This window comes from Patiria miniata, unplaced genomic scaffold (genome assembly GCF_015706575.1).
Source record: "Patiria miniata isolate m_02_andy unplaced genomic scaffold, ASM1570657v1 HiC_scaffold_20, whole genome shotgun sequence".
In the NCBI taxonomy this organism is placed as follows: Eukaryota; Metazoa; Echinodermata; class Asteroidea; order Valvatida; family Asterinidae; genus Patiria; species Patiria miniata.
In genome coordinates this window covers 33,153,122-33,170,708 of record NW_024037059.1, presented here as the reverse complement: position 1 = coordinate 33,170,708, position 17,587 = coordinate 33,153,122, and the positions used below count along the sequence as shown (strand labels likewise).

The 17,587-nt window shown below is 39.2% G+C and overlaps 1 protein-coding gene across 1 annotated transcript in view; it reads left to right on the top strand.

Annotated features, from left to right (window-relative positions):
- Window positions 1–3,958: 3,958 nt before the first annotated feature.
- LOC119728728 (sacsin-like) overlaps window positions 3,959–17,587 on the top strand; it is a 30,103-nt gene continuing 16,474 nt past the window's right edge. Inside the window, exons 1-2 of the mRNA XM_038201075.1 lie at window positions 3,959–4,201; window positions 17,253–17,341. Of these exons, the coding sequence (XP_038057003.1) occupies window positions 4,168–4,201; window positions 17,253–17,341 (123 nt within the window). The 5' untranslated portion in view covers window positions 3,959–4,167. The remainder of the gene's footprint in view (window positions 4,202–17,252; window positions 17,342–17,587) is intronic.

The window sequence follows — 17,587 nt, the reverse complement described above, 5'->3', positions numbered from 1 at the left end:
CTTTTAAGGAGATAGGCTTGCGCGTCGCGCGTACTGTGCGATGTCGCGCAAAATGCAGCTGGGTCAGTGTAGTGTGAATTTTGGGCCATGAAATACTGATTTGCTGGTAGTATTGCGCTCGCCTACGTGAAGAATGTGAACGTTCAACCAATAACACGTTAAAAGGCACTGGATTTCGTGGGAGTTTTATTGGTTGAACGTTCACAATCCTCACGTAGGCATTACATGCGCACTACTAGTACTACAAGCGCGTCAGTATTTCACAGTCCTAAATTCACAACGCACTCACCACAGCTGCATCTGCACATCACCGTGCAGTAGGCGCGACGTGCATACCAATCTGCATAAAAGGAGTTGTTTATGTTCGCGAGCTGGACACTCCATTATATAGCTAGAGGGGTATTTCGAAAAAAAGAATGTAAAATTGTCGAACAAAAGCGTTGGACATTTTTAATTTTTGACTGACTTGTTTTGACTTTTGTACCGAAAAGGTATTCATGAATGGGAATAAATATATATTTGGTCGGTATTAAAGACTTAGCTTACGATTGGTTGGAGTCTGGAATGCTGATACCCTCGGTTTCGTCTCGTTTAATTATCAGCATTCCAGGCTCGAGTTAGTCTTAAACATAGTGTTTAACACCTCCCAAGCACACATTTATTCCCTTAATAAATTATTGCTTCATGCAGAGTATGCACATTACTGCATTCTAGATTTCTTTCATTAAATTAGTATTTCTGTACCATTCTGCACAAGTATCATACTCTCTCATTTCCACCCTTGGGTACTGAATATTGTCAGGTAGTCCTTAAAGAACACCCTCATAGCCTGTCTAAAAAAAATGGTAAAATCAGAAAAAAAATTGGTTAAATATGAAATTTCAAAATAAGTCATTCTTACCTGGCATGATATTGAAGAACAAAGACTGGGCTTTCCAATAGTGTTTCTTTGATCTTATTTGCTTTTGTCAATTCAGAGATATAATCAATTTAGTGCGATATACCAAAATCGATTTTGTGCCACTTTTATGCATGGGCAGAGTTGTTTCGAGTACTGTGCCATGCTGTCTTGAAGCTCACAAAAGATTGCAACTTGGCAAAAGAAACAAACTCGATTTTTGTGTTCCGCAGTAAACTGGAGTTATCTCTGGATTGACAAAAGCAAATAAGATGAAACAAAAAAGTATTGGAAAGCCTGGTCTTTTTTCTTTAATGTGATGCTCAAAACGACTTACTTATGTTGAGATTTAATATTGAAAAAAAAATCGTTTTCGATTGTACCATTTTTTTGAGACAGGCTGTTATGTACAAGCTAGTTATTGACCGTTTCCTCACATGAAGGACCAAGATATAACCAACGAACAGTGTGAGACTATAAACTGGTGTGTATATATTCTAGTTGTTTTACACTTCTTTCCTTTTTCTTTTTTTTACAAGGAAAGTGTGTGTCTTCCAGTTTGTATTTGCTACCAAAACATTTTAAAATATTTTCTGCTCCGGCCCCCCCCCCACCCCCCACCCCCACCCCCACCCACTGAAAAAAATCCTGGCTACGCCATGTAAACTGTTATTTTAGCTCTTAGTTTTTTGGGTTTGTTTGTGTTTTTTTGTACAAGGAAACTTTGTGTGTCTTCCAATTCTTATTTACTTTTTCTCATTGAAATATTATAATGTTGCACTTCCGTCCACTTATACTTACACATTTATTGTAAAATCTGCTAGTACTGATGCGTAGTACATATCAGTCACGTCCGTATGGTTTCATATTAAAAATACTTTGTATCAGGAGAGATTAAATGTGAATAGAGTTTTTCATTGTCATGGCTTCATTTTAACATAATTTGCCTTTTTAGTGTGACTATTGTCCCAGTAATTTCTATAGACCGTTCCAGCCGACGTGATAGACGGGTTCTTGCCAACTCGTCTCAGGCCAGTGTGGCCACTACTTGAAATTTTTTTCAAGATCTTGAAAAATTGAGACCCAACTTGAAAACTTGAAAAAAAAATGAAAAAGCAAGAAATCTTGAAAATGTTCAACTAAAAGTACAAAACCATATGTTTTGTAAAAACTTTGACAACTTTTTCCACTGAACACCCGAGCTTTTTAGCGACTTTTATTTTTACTTTGTAATTCTTTTAGCACTGGCGCGCTATACATGTTCTTACGGTCAGACCCTGTGGTGTATGTAAGCTCAGGCTAGGCACTGCGACGCGCGCTTCATTACAAGAGGGCGTTGTGACCGTTTTAGCCGATTTTCGGCTGACTTTGACAGATTTTTTGTTAAAATAAGAGTTTGACAGAAAATTTGACAGAATGGATTTTTTGGCAGATTTCTGGCAGGATTCTGCAAAAATAGTATTTTGACAGAAAATTAACAGCAAATTTGAAAAAAAAAATTGGCACATTTTTTTGAAAAGAGCTTCAATCCTTTCAAAAAACCCTTTGCATAATGGGACAGGTTGGCTGGTCTAGTAATTTACATAGGCTTGAAAAATCTTGAAAAATTTTAGATGGCGATCTTGAAAAAAAAAAAACAGAGTGGCCACACTGCCTCAGGCCAACTCGCTCCTTACGTCTCGCCCATTACCAATTCGCCCAGCCCCTACTAATTCGCCTCCTGATCCCAATTGCCCTTAGCTTTTCTACCATGTTAGGAAACGAATTTGTTCATCAATAATGATGTACGTGTACTTTGATGCCCAAATTGGGCAGCTAGCATGCGTACTACAACAAGTTTTACCTTGTGTCATAAAAATATCGGCAAGATACAGGGCTACGTCCATGCACTTCAACAAATTGGCTTGGCCTGCTTAACTTGTTTTTGAAAAGTTAAACAAAGAAATTGCCTGGAGCGGGCTTCAACCTGTGACCTCCGGATAACTAGTTCATTTGAATATTTTATTAGTATGTTAAATATAAGGAAAAACTTCTTTTTCCATAGGCCTACTGGGTGTCTGCAACCAAGAGAAAATACCGGAATTAATTGTTGGAGGTCACATGCAACTCACAATGCGTATACAATAGTTACTCTCTGAATAAACGTCGGCAGTTTTTCCCTCCATGTCTCATTCAAAAAGTGCCTGGCCAAGGAAAAAGGTGCATCTAAATTTTTACAAGATATGCATACAATTATTGTGGGTAGGCCTATCTGACAAGTTCTAAGTGTCCTGGGTATCAGTGCAGAGCCCTACAAACACAACGTGATATTCACGTGGTGTTTCCGCTAACCTTCCAGCCAATGTCCAACAGTTATCTCTTGAAAACACTAAATGCTCGCTGATCTCTGGAAGAATGTGCAACTTTAATATTTTTTTTATCGCCCTGGAGCTTTTACTTTGGGGAGCAAAGCAAAGAAGCAGGCCTTCAGAATGGGTCTGCTGCATGTCCACTGGAAATTGAAAGAAATTTGTGATCAATTCATGTATATCCTATATAGGCCTACATTTTATTACTAAATACGCCTATAAATGAAAGGCTTGAATATATACACATGTACTACATAAATGCTTTCCTTGTACAAAAATGTACTATCGGCCTACATTGACATGTACATGTACATGTATGTCATGTATTTGCACGGCTGCAAGTACAAGTTCAGCTAGGTCACTTGTGGTCGTTCACATTAGATATTGCAGGGTACGGTTTTTCCCCGATGAGAAATCGTGCGGAGCAGTTTTTTTTATATAATATAGAGTAATTATACGTATGGCACCAAAACCCCTTAATTCATTGAATGTGCCTAGCACAAACAGCTAAATGTGAATATTAGTGAATAAATCGCCCTTCTCTACACTATTTGGGTAGATCTTTTTCTCTGTGATTACAAAAACGTAGAAGTGTTGATGTTGTAGATCCTTCGTGGCAGGATTTCGCAGTGAACAGTCCGGGGATTCCCCCAAATCAAGCGCCGGTATAAATGAACCACGTTGGAGAGTGTGCGATGCACAATATGTTCGGCAAGTCGTGGATGGCATACGTGTAGTTCGTCTTGTAATTGAGTGACGAGAAGACCGGTTGGTTAACGTATTTTGGGAGACATTGTCAATTCTGGATCGAGAGTCTTTTGATAGACTCCTCATAACTCTAGATGGCTTGGATACATGTGAGCGAGTAAGGACGCCTAGCTGGCTTGACGTTCTCCAGGAAATCGAAGGGCCTTTTTTGCAATGGCTTCAGATGCAAGTCACACAGCCGGAAAGCGTAAGTCGAATCGTTTACTCGTATAAGGATAATCGGCCGGTATGATTAAATCCCAAATTCAAAAAAAATTATACGCCCCAGTTAGTGGAACTACAATGCTCTTTACGGTGTACATTCTGGTTTGTGATAAACCTTAATGATTAATTGTTCCTATGCTATTTTCGAGTTTATCCTCCAAAAATAGATTTTGGGTGTGTTTTTTCTCAATTGCTAGGAAAATTCTTTGCAATAAAAAGTGGTTCGCTTTTGAATGAGACATCGAACGAAAAAATCCACCGACGCATGTATTTGCTTGATGCCAGACAATGATTAATTCAGCTCTCGCAGGCCAGGGCAGGTTTATTGGTAGCTTGAGTAACTCCAGCTCTAATGCCATTAGCGATAGGCATTAGAGCTCGAGTTACTCAAGCTAGTTTATTGGTGGGCAATCGAAAGAGAGTGGGTGTTTTCGTTAAAACAAAGCATAAAAATTATAAATTGAACATTGGTTTGGAGAAAAACAAAATTCGATTTTTTTGAAGAGCATGGGGCCTATAAATATCACAATAGTCAAGTCTAGGTCTACCTGAACATATCTCGTAACAGACAAAATCCCAAATTCGAAAAAAAAAAGAGTTCAGTATATGTCCACATGTAGTGGGTCTATATCAATTTAATTAATGGTTTCATCCTCATCAGTGTAGCCAACACGCTCAGTATTGCAAAAAAAGGCCTTGTTTTCACAATGATGTCCATTGATGGCTGCTGTTTCTTGCTCTTTTGTTTTCCGTTTACCGTTTACCGATTACTAGGATTAGGCCTATCATTTCCCGTCTAAATGTGGAAATGGTAAGTTTCTCCAGCTATCTGTTCTTTTGCTCTATGCTCAAACTAATCTCGTCTGCTTAAATTTATTCCGGTTAAGACAAGGACCACGATAATGGACTCTTGAAATGTCAGGCTGGCTGGCTGGATCCATTCATTTTGTCATATCAACAGTTATACGGGGAATGTCAATTGGTATCCTTGTACATTACGTGCTTTGAAAAAAACCCCAAAACAAGCACGCAATACCCATTGGTATTGCGTGCTTGTTTTTTTTTTGTTTTTTTTTTACAAGGCATGTAATGTACAATGAGACACATACAATTGAAATTCCCCGTATTGTCAGCGGCTGTAAAGTAGTTTCGGCTTCGCTGAGTCAGTTAGGGTCCTTGCTCCAATTTTTGGCTTTTGGAAATGCAACTTTTTCTTGTACATGTAGATATTTGTCAATTTTGTTATTGTTGCATTTAGCAAAAATAATCATTTATCTTGAAACAAGGGCTCTGTTGCAAAGTTGTCTTTTGGATTGAAAGAGAATGAGGTTTGCTTGTAGTTGTTATCATCAAACGTACGTTTTAGAGTTGCTTTCTGCTATTCGAGGGACTAAATTTGTCAATCGAAAACACATTTACGACCCATCAATGGAAATATCCATCAAGTGGACTGAAACGGCAATTGTGTAATCTTGTAGGCCTATATTTGGGGGGAAATGCAAATTCGTGGGCAGGAAGCCATCCCAAATTTTGACTGGAAATCATTGCAACCGTTTTACTTTAACTATGAGAGTCTCGACTCTTTATTTCCAAGTAATCAATCAAATACTCCATAACAACCTAACGAACTCATTTCGAATAGGTACAAACACTACATGTCAGTTTTTGTTATAGTGCTATAGGCAGTGTATGGGCACGCTGTCCTAGGCTAATGTACGTTTCAGTCTTGAATGTTGGGTGAACACTGTTGGTGTGTGTGTGTGTGGGAGGGGGGAGAGAGAGACTACTGTTAGATTGCGTGCTTTGAAAAAAAAAACCAGCACGCAATACCGGACATCAAAGTAGTTCCGGCGACGTAGTCAATTCAGGAGAAAAGCATGTGACGGGGCCTTGCAATGTCACGTGTTTTATTGCATACTTAAAAAATAATTCGAGGACATATCCCTCGATCAAAATTAATATTTTCAATCGTCAAAACGATTTTACATATACAGCCTGTCTAAAAAAAAAATGGTACAATCAGAAAAAAAATTGGTTAAATATGAAATTTTAAAATAAGTCATTCTTACTTTGCATAATATTAAAGAACAAAGACTGGGCTTTCCAATAGTGTTTGTTTGATCTTATTTGCTTTTGTCAATTCAGAGATATAATCAATTTAGTGCGATACACCAAAATCGATTTTGTGCCACTTTTATGCATGGGCAGTTGTTTCGAGTACTGTGCCATGCTGTTCTGAAGCTTACAAACGATTGCAACTTGGCAAAAGAAACAAACTCGATTTTTGTGTACTGCAGTAAACTGGAGTTATCTCTGGATTGACAAAAGAAACAAAAAGTACTGGAAAGCCTGGTCTTTTTTCTTTAATGTGATGTTCAAAACGACTTACTTATGTTGAGATTTAATATTGAAAAAAAAATCGTTTTCGATTGTACCATTTTTTTTTAGACAGGCTGTAGTAGTTGAGTCCTTCGGCTGAGTCCGGGCGAGTCTCGAGTCACTTTAATGAGTTCGTGTCCGAGTCCCGAGTCACTTGGTTCGACTCCGAATGAAAGTCACGAGTCATGTCGTTTGAGTCAGAGCAGGTTCAGAACTCAATATGTGGCAGTGGGCTTTATGATATAAAGGCAATTTAAGGTACCTATTTAAGTAGCCTTTCGTCAAGGCCATCGTGGCTTAACTTACCGGCATTAGACAAAGCGGCGAAAACGCGAAGCAACTGGAGCGGAAGACCACACAAGCGAGTGGCGTAGCCACTCGTACGTGCTGAAAGAATGTTCAAAGAAGGTACTCTAGATTGCATGGGAGATTATCTTTACATAAGCTCACTGCCCAATGGATGTGTTAAGTTCGACTCAACACGTGACCTGCGACTCGGACGGCGCCATCCATACCACACGAACTTTTGAAATACGATACCCAATCAAACACGTTGTATATTGCAACAGATCGAACAACTTCGATGTGATACTCCGGCATTGCGTGCTATGTTGTTTTCTTCAAAGCAGGCAGTGTAACACAAATATAGTGCGTGCAGTCACGAAAAACAATCCCCGTACATGTATTTGGGGGGGGGGGGGGGGAGGGGTTGGAGGTCATTAGATTGCGTGCTTTAAAGAAAAGCCAACACGCAATACCGGACGATCACATCAAAGTAGTTCCGGCTTTTATGTGGAGTCAATTCAGGCAAAAAGCATGTGATCGGGCCTTGTTATGTCGCGTTTTATGCATACTTCAGTTTAGAAATATTCGAGGGGAAGTGCTCAATCGCCAATTCCCTAGGTGGAGTCTGGGCGAGTCTCGAGTTACTCTGGTGAGTTCGTGTCCGAGTCCTGAGTAGGTTGGACTCTGAATGAAAGTCTGAACACGAGTCATTTCATTTGAGTCTAAGTCCGAGTGACGGTCACAAAGAAACCTCCCATAAACCCATTTGAGAATACTCCCCCTCCCAAACTTTTTAATTATTCTATTATCTACTAAAACAAATATTTTAAGCATTTTGCGTTCTAGAAATAGTAGATAAAGCATAAGTGTCTCCCTAATGTAAAATAATTTATTACAAAGGGTTTCCCTACATGATGCCAAAAAAATCTAACTCCACATGAGCCAAAAGTTGGATGAATAAGCCCCAAAGAGAGTAGTGTGTTGAGACTTTTTGCATCGAATGAAAAAAATAATAATTCAGAGTGACGTGTTGCAACGCACAGTAGTTTGGACAAATTTCCTGTTTCGGAGGCAGCGATACATTTCATAATGTGGGGGTGGGCAAAAGAAATTACAAAGATAAAACGGGATCATTCCAAAACTTTTCGTTGTTATTTAACACACATTATGCCAACAACTTCATTTTAACCACCCCCCAAAAAAACATAAACAAAACAAAACAAACCAAAGTGCAAAATAAGTAGACACACACAAAGAACAACCTCCGAGAAGTTGCAGGCTATCCTAATCCTAATAATGTCTTTACTGACGGATATAGAAGACCTGGTCTGAACCTCAATCTCAAGAAAGCTAAGATCTTTCTTCAGCCAGCTTCATCCGGGGACGTCTCTATAGTCAGAAGTACCATTGGTCCGAAGTCCCATTGGTCCGACGTCCCATTGGTCCGACGTCCCATTGGTCCGACGTCCCATTGGTCCGTCCGCCCATTTGTCCGAAGTCCCATTGGTCCGACGCCCCATAGGATTAGCGTTAGGGTTAGGGTAAGGATATGTTTCGGACCACTTGGACCAATGGGACGTCGGACCAATGGGACGTCGGACCAATGGGACTTCGGACCAATGGTACTTCGGACCAATGGTACTTCGGACTATCGAGACGTAACCGCTTCATCCAGGCACAGCTGTTGCACCTTACGTACGAATCAACGGAGATCTCAAAAAGGTGGAGCACTTCCCGTACTCAGAAAGCTAACTTTCAGTGAAAGCTGGTAAGGCCTTCGGTCGACTGAGGAAAAGGCTCGTCGTTTTTCCCCTTGATAATCGTGACCTACGTCCAACACCAAGATCATTGTCTACAAGGCGGTTTTCCTATCAATACTCTTTTGTGGCTCGGAAACCGGGACCAAACATACACTCTTAAGGTTTCGGATAGGTATTCCACTAACAGGTTTTTTAATGGATCCTCGAATTATTTTTGGACGACAGACACATACAATGTATCTGTGTCCTGGAAGATGCAGACATCATAAGCATTGAAGCCAGGGTTATTTGTAACTGGTCAGCTAGATTGGTGGGCCATATTACCCAGCATTCTGAACATGAATGTTCAAGATGTCGGATATACGCATCCCAAAACGGGTGTTCTTCTGCCGCCTCCAAAACTGGTCGCGATCTAAATGCTTCAAAGACACCCAGAAGGTGAACCTCAAAAATGCATCGCCTATGTCAAGGCCTGGGAGACCCTTGCCCTGGAGTGACCTTCTTGGAGGAGGTTTTACAAAAAGAAAAGAGGGTAAAGAGAGAATTCAGCTCTAAAGATATCCTGCTCCTTCAGAAATGTGAGGGACCCAATTAAAGTCTTCTAGACAGGCCATCATGCTCGTTTCGAGTGATCGCCAGTGACATCAGCTTATCAACATTAAATCGTCTTGGAGGAGTCTTGCTGTTTTTATTGGAGGATATATTTTTCGACAAATAGGCGTGTAGCAAGTGGTTTATATAAAATTTAATTTCATCGATTTGCAAAATTGTTTTCACGTGTGATTTCAATTTCTTTTCTGTTGTATACGCTGTTAGTTCATATTTTAACATATATGAAATGTGAAAAATAATATATGAAATTTAGTAAACATATATTCCCAACCGACCAGCAGACACTTCAGGCATTGAGTGATGGCCGTCCAATTTGAACAATACACAAGTCAGAATTCGAATCGAGACACAAAGAAAATGAGGAACTTTGCAAATGCAACGTGCAAATTACAACTGACGATAAAAATAGTGAAATACCTCACACAAGCAATATTAATCAAAATGGATTGCCCATGAAAGAACAAACAGGTACAACATCCACCCTAGCTCTTCACTTACTCTTAACTTTATAGCTACGAGTGCAGAAAGATGCTAGAAATTTAACATGAGGATGTGACTTTAAAAAATCTTTAAAGCCTATCAATGATTACTCAAACGTACTTAATGGTCAGAAGGCCAATTTTCAATTAATATGTTTTGTTTTAACGGAAAAAACCTACTTTCTTCCGATCATTGTCGGGTATCGATATCGAATTTTTGTGTAACTAAATGTCGGTTGATTTTTTCATTCGATGTCTCATTCAAAAGTGACCCGACTTCTATGTTGCAAAGGATTAGGCCTTCCATCATTTTCCCTCTGAAAGTGGAAATGGCAAACTACTCCAGCAATCTGTTCCTTGCTCTATGCTCAAACTAAAATTTGTTCTGCTTAAATGTATTCCTGCTAAGACAAAGACCACAATGGACAACACTTGAAATGTCAGGATCCATTCATTTTGGCATACCAACTACACGGGGAATTTCAATTGTCTGTGTATCCGTGTACATTACATACTTGGTAAAAAAAAAACCTAGCACGCAATACCCATTGGTATTGCCGCGCTAGGGGCTTTTCAAAGCATAATGTACAATGAGACACAGACAATTGAAATTCCCCGTATTGTCAGCGGCTGTAAAGTAGTTCCGGCTTCGCTGAGTCAGTTACATGTCCTTGCTCCATTTTTGGCTTTTTCTCATGGATATTTGTCTATTTTGTTATTGTTTCGTAGAAAGATAGCAAATTAATCATTTATCCTGAAAAAGGCTCTGTTGCAAAGTTGTGTTTTTGGATTGATAGAGAATAAGGTTTGCTTCTTACCATCCAACGTATGTTTTAGAGTTTCTTTCTGCCATTGTCAACCGATAACATATTTTTCGACCCGTCATCGGAAATGTCCATGAAGTGGACTGGAAGGGCAATTTTGTATTCTTGTATTCCACGGGGGAAAAATGCAAATTCGTGGGCAGGAAGCCATCCCAAATTTTGACTGGAAAATAATTACACCCGTTTTACTTTATCTATGTGAGTCAGTCTTGACTCTTAATTTCCAATCAATCAATAAACTTATGTCACGTGTTTTATTGCATACTTAAAAAAAATAATTCGACGAAATATCCTTGGACCAAAATTAATATCAATCGTCAAAACTAGTGTACATTATAGTAGTCGAGTCTGGGCGAGTCTTGATCGAGTCATTTTGGCGAGTTTGTGTCCGAGTTGATCCCGAGTCACTTGGTTCAACTCCGAATGAAAGTCACGAGTCATGTCGTTTTGAGTCAGAGTAGGCTCGTGACTGAACACAATGTATGTGGCAGTGGGCTGTATGGGCTATTTAGGGTACGTAAGGCAATTTATGCAACATTCAGGGTTGTACTTAGGGATTTAACGAAACACTGAAGAACCAAAATCTGCTTGATGCCATTTTTGGAAGGACTAGTCTGTTTTTAGACATTGGAAGCCCCCAAAAGAGTTTATGTTGAGATTTGTGCAGTGAATGAGAAACGGTCTGTGTTTCACTGTTCCGTGCCCATCAATGATCACTACGTGCTTGTAAAAGACCACTCGCACGCAATACCCAGCTATACAGAATTTTCAAAGGAGGTAATCTAAAAAGCCCCAAAGGAGAGTAGTATGTTGAGATTTTTTGCATTGAATGAAAATTTGAATTCAGAGTAGTTTGGACAAATTTCTTGTTTCAGAGGCGGCGATACATTTCATGATGTGGGGGGTGTGGGCAAAAGAAATTACAAAGATAAAACGGCATCAGTCCAAAACTTTGTTGTTATGTAGCAAAGGCACGCAGAGAAAAATAACGCACATAAATTAGGAATTATTCGACATTATGGTTGGCCCTCGGCGACTGATAAACACTGTATACTCAGTGCACAGTGTACGTGTGAACTCCCGAGTGAAAGTTAGGAGGCCAACCCGGGTGGGACTCGAACCCATGACCTCCTGCTTTCTTACCACTACCTGATATCGACTTACATCACCCCGACGGACAAATTCCATATCATAAATAACCATGAATTGATGTCAACAACTTCAGCTTCAACCCTCCCCCCAAAAAACAAATAAAACAAAGCAAAACAAAGTGCGAAACAAGTAAACACACACATAAAGAACAAAAAACAGTTAAAGACTGTGGCCATGTACCTCCGAGAAGTTGCAGGCTATCGTAATACAGAAGACTTGGTCTGAACCTCAATCTCAAGAAAACTAAGGCCTTCATCCGCCTGCTTCATTGAATGCGCCTGTTGCACATTCCATATATATGAATCAACAGAGATCTCAAAAAACGTGGAGCACTTCCCGAACTTAAAAAGCCATTTTCAGTGAAAGCAGTCCGTGGGACGAGAGGCCAAAAACGCTTTAGTTTTCGAGATAGGCGATCTGGTCCGCCGAATTTTATAAAACTCTCCAGGCATGTAGATTGTAGATTATGATGTATCATATAGAAAAAAACCTTGTTCCCCGATTCGCAGTTTTTTTGGGGAATGAGAAAATCTGGGATAAAATGCCAAAAATTCTGCATGAGAAAAAAAACGATAAGAAACAGCGCCCTCTATTGACACAGTCAGAAACCTTCTCGCACGCAATGAGTGCTTGCCAGATAATACTTTTTTAAGTTTCATTATTACATGCAAATTCTAGATTTTTGTAGGTATTTCTCATCAGGATGCCAAACCCTTTTCATTACAGTTTGTCCAACTTGAAATGATCAAGTTTTTTAGATCGAATGTTATGTATTAACTACATTAAAATATAGTTAAATTTACCCCCGATGAGAATCTTAGGGCAACATCTTTTAGTTGTGCTCCCACATTTATTTATCTATTTATTATTATTTTTTATTTTTTTTTTGGGGGGGGGGCAGATTTGTCGTTAAGAAAAATGGCCATATAAGGCCAAAAAAAAAAAGTCTCCGGTTTCTGGTATGCGCGCGCGTCGCCGTAGCCATGCGCGTCGGCAAAATGAAAAAGGTTTTTTTTTCAATGAAAGTTGATGTCTCAAAACCGCCAAACTCACTGGTTTGACTGGAATCCTGCTGCTGCACAATTTTAACGTGTTTTTAGATGGGGTTATGATCGAGAATAAGCTTTATGTGGCCTCTCTGGGCTCCAATATATTTGCACTAAGTTTAGTCGGACACCATTTGCAGTCATCAGCCGACATTTGAAGCAAAAAAGTAAGGTAAAAAAAAAAAAAAAAGCCGCGTCGCCGCACCACTTTTTGGACAAGCTCCATACCAGAAACCGGAGACTTTTTTTTTTGGCCTAATGAGGGTTTTTTTAACAGCCCCCCCCCCCTTTCGATAGCAGTGACGCAGAATTTGAATAAGGGATTATATACATGTATACATGTATCAGGTAAGTTGAAGCGTCTTATTACAAAATCACTCAAAAATGATATTTCAAGTTCTCATACATGTAGGCCTACTTAGGTTGATTTTAATTTTGATTACACCTTTCTAGCAAAATAAAAAGACTCATTGAAATAAAGACGGCAATAACTGCAAATACTGTTTTGGTATTTTTTTTAATTCAGGCGCAATGTGGTTTAAGTAATGGCCAAAAGAAATACAAATCAATTTAATATAATCTAATTTTATTTCATTTATTTATTTATTTATCTATTTATTTTTGTGGGGGGGGGGGCAATTTCAACATTCACAGTTTTTGCCCCCACAAGAAGAATGGTATTTAGATGACAAAAGTTTGTTCAATCTGTACTGAATGAAGTTAGTCGTTTATTTTCAACTTACAAAACGAGCTATATGAGCACCTGTTCACATCACAGGCCAATTACATAATTGGTGTAACATGCATCAAAAGTCTCATCAAATTGAAGGACCCACTTTTCTGTTTGCAAACCTTTTTAAGAAGAGAAAAATAGATTATAATCCCCTATTTGGCAGCTTTGAGTTGCAGTATTACAACTGCAATTTGTTTCAGCTGAAACCGTCTTACCGTTTTTATTATTTTGATTATTGTTTTAATGACCGATTGATGTTTTGTTGTTGCTCCATCCATTCCGTGAAAACCACCAACAAACCCCAACAGCCCACCCGCTTCCTTTTCTTAGGCTGCATCAAATTTGTATTACCTTTTTTTTTAAATTTCAGGCATAACATTCTGCTCCACCAGATGCCACGCATTTCTATTATTATTGAAAGCATGTTACTTTGAGATAAGAGTTCACAAAAATTATTCAGATCTGGGTTTTAAAAACTACGGATCCCCAAAAGGGACATCCAAAAAAAAAATTATCTCGTGCGCACGACATAATATCTCGTGCGCACGACATATATCTCGTGCGCACGACATAATTATCTCGTGCGCACACATAATATCTCGTGCGCACGACATATATCTCGTGCGCACGAGATAATTATAAGTATTAATGGTGCTTGCTGCACGTGCAGCGGACGAGTTTGTGTGTAACGAAAGCAGCGTGTCAGGCGCTTTACGCTATACATTTCAAGTCATATCAGTTAAAGGACGGGGATGTTTTTTTTAGGGGGCCGCCACCGGTGATTAATTTTGTCATGTTTTGCCTTTTTCTGAGAGAGAAGTGTTTTATGCAAAAAAGAACTGGTACGTGCTGGCAAAAATCAGGGAATTGGTGGACAATAACAAGAAAATTGCCGACGTGAATTAAAATTGATTTAAAGGGGAAGGAAATGAGGATTTGTTATCAGCATCAGCAGTTTGAATGGATGCGAGTCAGACGGTCTTACTCCCCCTCCCATTTTAAACGATCGAAGTCTCATTATGAAGAATGAGTGGGAAGTAGCGAAGGATGGTCGACTTTAAGGTCTCTAAGGGTGGGAATAAAGTTAAAGCCCCTGCCCAGAGCAATCAGTTCAATGATTGACAGCTTTTTAGCCTTCAGAAGTGATTTTCTTTGCCTCATTTTTACGCTTTTTTGCAAATTACGGGACTGGTCAGATCTTTCTCCGGCTGCTTTTGGTTGGCTTTTGTTGATTCTCCTCGCCATGCCATGACTCCGATGGGTGTGTTTATAGTGGAGCTGCTTAGGTCAATAGATAATTATCTCGTGTGCACGAGATATATGTCGTGCGCACGAGATATATGTCCTGCGCACGTGATAATTATCTCGTGCGCACGAGATATTATGTCGTGCGCACGAGATAATTATGTCGTGCGCACGAGATATATGTCGTGCGCACGAGATATATGTCGTGCGCACGAGATATATGTCGTGCGCACGAGATATTATGTCGTGCGCACGAGATAAAAAAAATAAGTTTGGATGTCCCTTTAGGGGCTCCGTAAAAAAAACAGATCTTAAAACTTAAGATCCATGTTTATGTAGCTAATACATAACATGCGATCTTAAATTTAAAACTTGATCATTTCATGTGCGACCAAACTGTAACAAAGATATTTTGTCATCCCGATGAGAAATAACAAAAATCTAGAATATTATATGAACGAAGTATCATCTAGCATCTAACACGCACTCATTGGCAAAGTTCAGGCGAGTCTTGTTCTATATACGGGTATATCATATTCTTGCAAACCCCGACGGATAGGTGGTGTGAGATCCTGTTCCGAGTGCAGTGTTCGTGGGTCGTGTTCCCGCCGTTCGGGCGCGAGAACAATGAAAATACTCGCGTCAAGAACAGACCGCCCGAACTCAGACGGCCATTGCGTTAGAAAAGGTTTCTGACTATGTTAATAGAGGGCGCTGTTTCTTAAGTTTTTTCTCATGTAGAATTTTTGACGTTTTTGTCCCAGATTTTCTCATTGCCAAACAAACTATGGATCGGGAAACAAATTTTGTTTTCGATATGGTACACCATAATCTACATGTCTGTGAAGTTTTATAAAATTCGGCGAACCAGACAGCGTGGCGAGCAAAAAAAAGTCCTCGTCCCACGGACTACAAAGCCTTCGGTCGACTGAAAAAAAAGTTTCTTTATCTCCTTGATAACACCAAGATCATTGTCTACAAGACAGTTTTCAGCTCCAAAGATTTCCCGCTCCTTTAGCAATGGGAGGGACCCAATTAAAATCTTCTAGACAGGCCATCATGCTGGTTTCGAGTGATCGCCGGCAACATCAGGTAACATCAATCACGACAATCCTTAGTAGGACTCTTTCCGTTTTCATCTTTCGACAAAATATGAGCGTGTGTAAAAACTACATTTCATCCAATAGCAAACTTTTGTTTCAAATGTGTCAGTTCGCATTTTAACCTAATATGAAATTTAGTGAAAGTTTATTCCCAACCGCATTGTTCTGAGCATAATTATATCTCTGTTGGCGGCCACATGTACTGTCCACAAAAAAGGCCCAAACACTTCAGGCATTGAGAGATATGGCCGTCTAATTTGAACAATACAAAAGGCAGAATTTTAATCGAAATACACAAAGAAAATGAGGAACTTTGCAAACCAAAGTGCAAATACAACTGATCACGATAAAAATACTGAAACAACGCAAACAAGCAATATTAATCACAATGGATTGCCCACGAAAGAACAGGTACAACATCCGCCCCTCTTTGCTTACTTTAAACTTTATAGCTACGAGTGCAGAAAGGTGCTATAACTTTAACCTGAGGATGTGACTTAAAGTACAATCTTTAAAGCCCATCAATTAATTACTCAATGATGAACGTGATGGTCAGAAGGAAGTCATAATGTCAACGAAAATTAAGTGAAGTGCAATAACAGGTGCAACAGTGCAAAACTTTCATTCCAATTCCGCAATTCGCATAAATACGGGCTGCGTTTTCACATTCCGTCCAGTTTTATAGCCAAGTATAATATTTTCACTCAAAAGTAGGCAGCGACTGACGTAACTTGTGCGTTTTATTTTCATGAGCTTTGGATTTGACTGGACTTTTGAGAATGTTTTGTAAAGGAATGCACAGCTTTCTCAAAGAAAATACATACGTTTGTGAAGGACATTTTTGAAAGGCATAACGGAACGTAAAACATAAAGTGTAAAGTCACTAGCCGATACAATAAAAAGGCGATAAAAATCGCATATCAACGAAAATGATATTTTATCGGTAATACGATTGACGTTTAGCGGAATGTAAATGCCAAATCAAGTTGACTCCGATTTCCATTTGCATGCACTTCCGTTAAAAACAATACTTCTATCAAATTTAACTACCGGCTGCGAAATTGAAAACGCATGAACAATACGGGTTTTCCTTACACGAACAATTTTTACCACGCGGTCATTTGAAAACATTTAGATGATATTGAATCCTCTTACTACAGGTGAGAAACCGTATCGGATTTGTACCCGGCTCACTAAAATCTCGTGAATGAACAATGTGCGAAATTGGACGGTACAATGGAACCTTAATTTGATCCGAATCTAGTTTTTCAAATTCGGATCAAATTAAAGTTCCATTTTGTACGTTTTACCGTCCAATCTCGCACCTTGTTCATTCAAAGCAATATGTTTGCTTACATAAAACGCAAGGATATGGCTCCTACTCATTGAAGAATTACATGTATCCATATATTACAGATGAATCGTTTGGGCAGAGGTTGCCGCCTCTATACATCTATTTGAAGAGGGTTCTTGACAAGTATCCTGAAGGTGGACAAATACTGAAGGTAACTTTCGTGGCTCTTCATGGTTTTTGATAAGTTCCCGTACAAAATCTGAACTTGAATTTATACAAAGGTGGACACTATACTAAAAACTATTTATTTGCATTGCATGTGTATTATTAAACGGTTCCAGTTATTGTTGTCAACAAAACCGGTTTTGTTAAGCACATCAATGCTTTAAACGTATTTATTACATTAATTTAATCTTCAAGGGTTTGGAACGAGCCTACCCTACAACTGTCTTAATAA